At 38.5% G+C, this 4,984-nt stretch overlaps 1 protein-coding gene across 1 annotated transcript; it reads left to right on the forward strand.

Moving 5' to 3' along the window:
* The first annotated feature begins 642 nt into the window (after positions 1-642).
* LOC137238009 (ATP synthase subunit C lysine N-methyltransferase) lies at positions 643-4,374 on the forward strand. The gene is made up of 3 exons (XM_067762498.1): positions 643-990; positions 1,060-1,241; positions 1,307-4,374. Exons 1-3 carry the CDS (start codon positions 717-719, stop codon positions 1,487-1,489), a joined length of 639 nt encoding a protein of 212 aa, XP_067618599.1. The 5' UTR covers positions 643-716; the 3' UTR covers positions 1,490-4,374.
* Positions 4,375-4,984: the final 610 nt, after the last annotated feature.

Here is a 4,984-nt window from a genome sequence, read left to right on the forward strand (position 1 = left end):
CTTCTCAATGCAATCATCATTAATTATTATTTTGGTTATGTGTTTTTTGGTATCAGTCATCTCTGCGAGATGATTCAAACACCTCCACATCCGTTTCATATCTCCATGATTATCGAGCACCCTATCTTCCATATATTTCTGCTTTTTATACTTGAGAGTTTTTTTTGTATGTTCTTTTATCTGTACTATAATCATCCCAGCATCCTGTGTTTTTAGCAACATTACAGGAGTCGAGTTTTATTTTGTGCAATATTCTCAGCTCGCGGTCATACCACTTATTTCTTAGCTGTATTTTTTTTCTCTTCTTATACGTCAATGCTTGCATGGCTTCAGCTAGGATATCGTTCAGTTTTATAACTCTATTTTCTACTCCAGTATTATACATTGCACCGGGGTAGGGATTGTCAAAAGGAGATGGGAACCATATGGATCACATTGTTGTTGCATTTGCATGTTAAATCTCTATCCGTATCTAGATCACGCTTCATTGGAACGCTAGGAATATTAATACGCAATTTTGACAATCTGAGCACAATATGTCGTTGCTGTAGAGGTACGCCAACCATATAGTTGAACCATAGTGCTTGTATTAGCAACGCTGTATTGTGTTTTCTTTTCTACTTATCCTACCATCCACTCTTATTAAGAGCATACGTAAACATGATTCAATCATACGTAAATAGATTTAACAGCATTGTGGTTTTATAGAATAGAAAATGGACCATTTGATCGAAAACAATGCGTCGTCTACAAAAAAAAGGACTTCGACTTCTGCCAAAATCCTCATCGCAGCCACTGGTGGTATTGGCATTGGGCTAACTGTTATTTGTGCATCTTTTGTAGCACCAGCATTTCGAAGAATATGTTTACCATACGTGCCCGCAACAACCCATCAGGTTAGGAATGTTTTGAACTTATTACCTAAGAACACAACAGCACGAAGGGATAAATTATTGGATATAGGATCTGGTGATGGAAGAATTGTTGTAGGTATATATGTGAATGATGGTATAAATTAAATATGATTTAACCTTTTCCAATGCTTCCTTCTATTATTAGCTGCAGCAAAAAATGGGTTACTTGCCGACGGTGTTGAGCTTAATCCCTGGCTAGTATGGTATTCACGTATGGCTGCTATAACACAGGGTGTTCACCGGCAAACACATTTTTATAGGCGAGATCTATGGAAATATAACGTTGCACCGTATGATTATATTGTAATATTTGGAGTAGAACAGATGGTATGAGCACTTTTGTTAATCTCCTGCTACGAACAGGGGTGCTAATCTCTAATCCACTAATGTAGATGAAAGATTTGGAAAAGAAGCTTATCTCAGAGACGTCGGAAACTGCTAAAATTATTGCATGCCGATTTCCATTGCCAAACATGCGACCACAACACGTTATTGACGATGGAGTGAATACTGTATGGTATTATGATTTATATAAGAATAAATCGTTTGCAGAAGAATTAATAGAACGAACATAAAATATGGTGAACGCTTAAATAAACAAGACTAAGTAAGGCGGCCACCGTGGTGTGATGGGTAGCGTGCTCCGCCTATCACACCGTATGCCCTGGGTTCAACTCCCGGGCAAAGCAACATCAAAATTTTAGAAATAAGATTTTTCAATTAGAAGAAAATTTTTCTAAGCGGGGTAGCCCCTCGGCAGTGTTTGGCAAGCACTCCGGGTGTATTTCTGCCATGAAAAGCTCTCAGTGAAAACTCATCTGCTTTGTAGATGCCGTTCGGAGTCGGCATAAAACATGTAGGTCCCGTCCGGCCAATTTGTAGGGAAAATCAAGAGGAGCACGATGCAAATTGGAAGAGAAGCTCGGCCTTAGATCTCTTCGGAGGTTATCGCGCCTTACATTTATTTTTTTTTAAGTAAAGAAGATCATGTTCGTTGGAAAACCGAATTCAATATATGTATATATTTATATCTCCATATCGTTAGATTAATTCACAAAGGTCCTCTTCAAAGAAAACTTAAAATTTTACATAACACTCCCCAAAGCCTTCCGGGAGCAACCTTATCGCTACAACATGTTTTTTTAAATTCTTTACATGCAGATATGTTTCGTGTGCGTCATGAACTCGCCTACGGTGTCGTAGATCTTGCATCACGGCAGTGCAGCGGACTATTCCTCGTTCGTTGTGCAACTTTTTGGCAAAAAAAAAGGCATTCCAACGTTGCCTAACTCACCCTATGGCCCCAAAATTGTGAATTTTTTCTATTACCCCAAGATAATGACTCACCTTAAGGGAACCCATGATAACGGTATACAGGAGGTCGCAGAAACTACGGTTACAGCTAAACTGGCTATTTTCGGAGTTCTACCAAAGGTGCTTCCAACTATATGAGAAACTGGAGTTGTTGTTGTATCAGTGCTTCGCCCCAATAGGTGCGACCGACCACAAATTGTCATCAATATCCTCTAACGGGAGTCCAAGGAAACTTGCAGTTTCAACAGAGGTGGACCATAATGAGAGGGGTGTTACAATTAAAGAGATAGTTGGTGTCATGTGGGGACACATTGCAAGCGGAGCATACATTCTATATGTCGGGGTTGATTCTGGATAGGTAACCTGTTACAGTATCCAGATCGAAGTTGAGCTAGAGTGACTAGTGTTTCCCTGATGAGTATGCGTTCCTCTTCCGCTAGTTTTGGGTACTGTTATTTGAGTACTGGATTCAACGGGCAATTCCTGGCATAAAGGTCCGACGCCTACTGAGTTCACAGGTACCGTATATCCTCATAATGCTCACGGAGATGACTCCTTACGCCCCTGGGTGTTGGCTCATCAATCAGATTTCTGTTGGGATTCCCAGGTTTCTGGTTTTTCAACAGGAACTGTTTGGTTAGCATCTCATTTCTCTCCCTGATGGGGAGTATTCTCGTCTCATTATGTACGTGGTGTTCTGGGGGCATAAGAAGACAGCCCGTGGCGGTTCTGAGACAAGTATTTTGGCAGGCCTGTAGCTTCTTCCAGTGAGTAGTTTTTAGGCTTGGCGATAGTATAGGGGACTCGTAGCATGCAATCGGCTGGCCAATTGCTTTGTATGTAGTAATTAGCGTTTCTTTGTCTTTTCCCCAAGTACTACCAGCAATAGATTTGAGGATTTTATTACGGCTCTGGTTTTTCGGTACAATTGCAGCTGCATGCTCACCAAAATGTAGATCCTGATCAAACGTCACACCCAAGTTTTTGGGGTGTGAGACAGTCGGCAGCGTAGTGCCATCGACGTGGATGTTCAAAATGGTCGACATTTGTGGCGTCCATGTTGTAAATAAGGTCGCGGGGGATTTAGTTGGTGATAATGCCAGGTTTCGCGAGGCGAAAAAACTGGAGATCAGGGAGGTAGCCATTTATTTTGTTGCAAAGCTCATCGATCTGGTGGCCTGGGCATGTGGCCATTATTGTGCAGTCATCGGCGTAGGAAACGATAGTAACTCCTTCTGGGGGCTAAGGTAGCTTTGATATGTAGAAGTCAAACAAAAGTGGGGATAGGACACCACCCTGTGGCACCGCTTGTATATTTTTTCTTGGATTCGTTGCGTGAAGGGTGTTGAGTGAAGGGAGTGAAGGGAGACTATTGTGAAGGCCGATGGTAGTAAAGTCTCTCCTAAACTTGATTTTCTTGTTGTTTATTGAAAAATTCCCTGAACTTGATTGCCGTACCTCGTATATATGCTAAAAACGACACTCTCATTATTCATAAAAAATAATATAAGTTTAAAAAGCTAAATAAATAAATGAAAATTTAGATAAAATTATTATTTCAAAAAGCTATAAAACTTACTTTTTTTTTAATAAAAATGGGTTCAAATTTTTAAAGTTTTTATTCATATGAAGTTGTGAAAAGTTTTTAACTAAGCAACAAAATGCACGAAATATGACGAAATATAGTTTTTTAAAAACATACATAAATTCTTATTTAAACGTGCATAAATTTTAAGGAGTCAATACATAAGTATGCATATTTATTACACATGGCTTGAGTAAATGCAGTTCTGCAAATAGCGATCTTAATAATATTACTTGTTGCAAAGTTGTTAAGCTCTCTCTTATAAACAATAAACATTAAATAAAAAAATAAAAATATATATATAGTACATAAAAACTGCCTATGGTTTAGCAATGCATTTACAAATGAAAAAGTTTATTATTCAAGTAAATTGGATTGTAATTTCATTGGCGTCAGTCAGAAAATTATTATTTTTTATTATTTTATTATTTATACATACAGTGAGATGAGTATGATTGGTGACGACAACAGCTCGCAGACTGAGCGGAATATAGTCGAAGTGTAGGTTGCCGGTTCGCAAACATCCTAAGGCAGCTGCCGATATTTTAAGCTAATAATACAGAATTTTGGGAAGCGCAATAATTCCAACGCAGGATGATAAACCCAGAACCCTCTTCACATAGTAAAGCTTATATACATTCGTTGGCCAAAGTTATATTATTATTTATAGATATTGAGCGTTCCCGACCGTATAGGGAAGAATTTAATATGACCGTATTGAACTTTCTGGGCGATCAAAAAAGTAGTTCGAAAACGCAAATATTGATTAATGTCGTACTTTACACCAATACATTTCAATTTCAGAAAATTACAATTCAAAGTCAGAAAATTACGATTCAAGTTCAGAAAATTTCAATTCAAGTTCAGAAAGTTTGTCAGGATTTTTTTCTTGCATGCAATTGCAATTAAAGTACGTAACATGGTAAATTTTAGCGCTAATAATCTCATTGAAGGCCTACTATCTGTTAAGAGAGCTGTGGACTTCTTAACTCACTTAAATCAATTTTGCTCACATGAAGGAGATACCGAAGAAAAAACCCTTTTCCCTCTTCGCTCTCATCCTCGTTATAAGAGGTCAGTTACAAGGACATCCAGCTATACTCTAAAGGTCACAAGCATTGATCTGCATTGAGTATGACAGAAGTGATGACGAAATCAACGGAGCGTCCAC

The sequence above is a fragment of the Eurosta solidaginis genome, chromosome 1 (assembly GCF_040869045.1).
Source record: "Eurosta solidaginis isolate ZX-2024a chromosome 1, ASM4086904v1, whole genome shotgun sequence".
In the NCBI taxonomy this organism is placed as follows: Eukaryota; Metazoa; Arthropoda; class Insecta; order Diptera; family Tephritidae; genus Eurosta; species Eurosta solidaginis.

Bases quoted from the DNA above. Each gene is read 5' to 3' on its own strand.
- LOC137238009 (XM_067762498.1), top strand. From the start codon at position 717: ATGGACCATTTGATCGAAAACAATGCGTCGTCTACAAAAAAAAGGACT. The intron at 991-1,059 runs GTATATATGTGA...TTCTATTATTAG, and splicing joins TGATGGAAGAATTGTTGTAG to CTGCAGCAAAAAATGGGTTA. The intron at 1,242-1,306 runs GTATGAGCACTT...CCACTAATGTAG, and splicing joins TATTTGGAGTAGAACAGATG to ATGAAAGATTTGGAAAAGAA.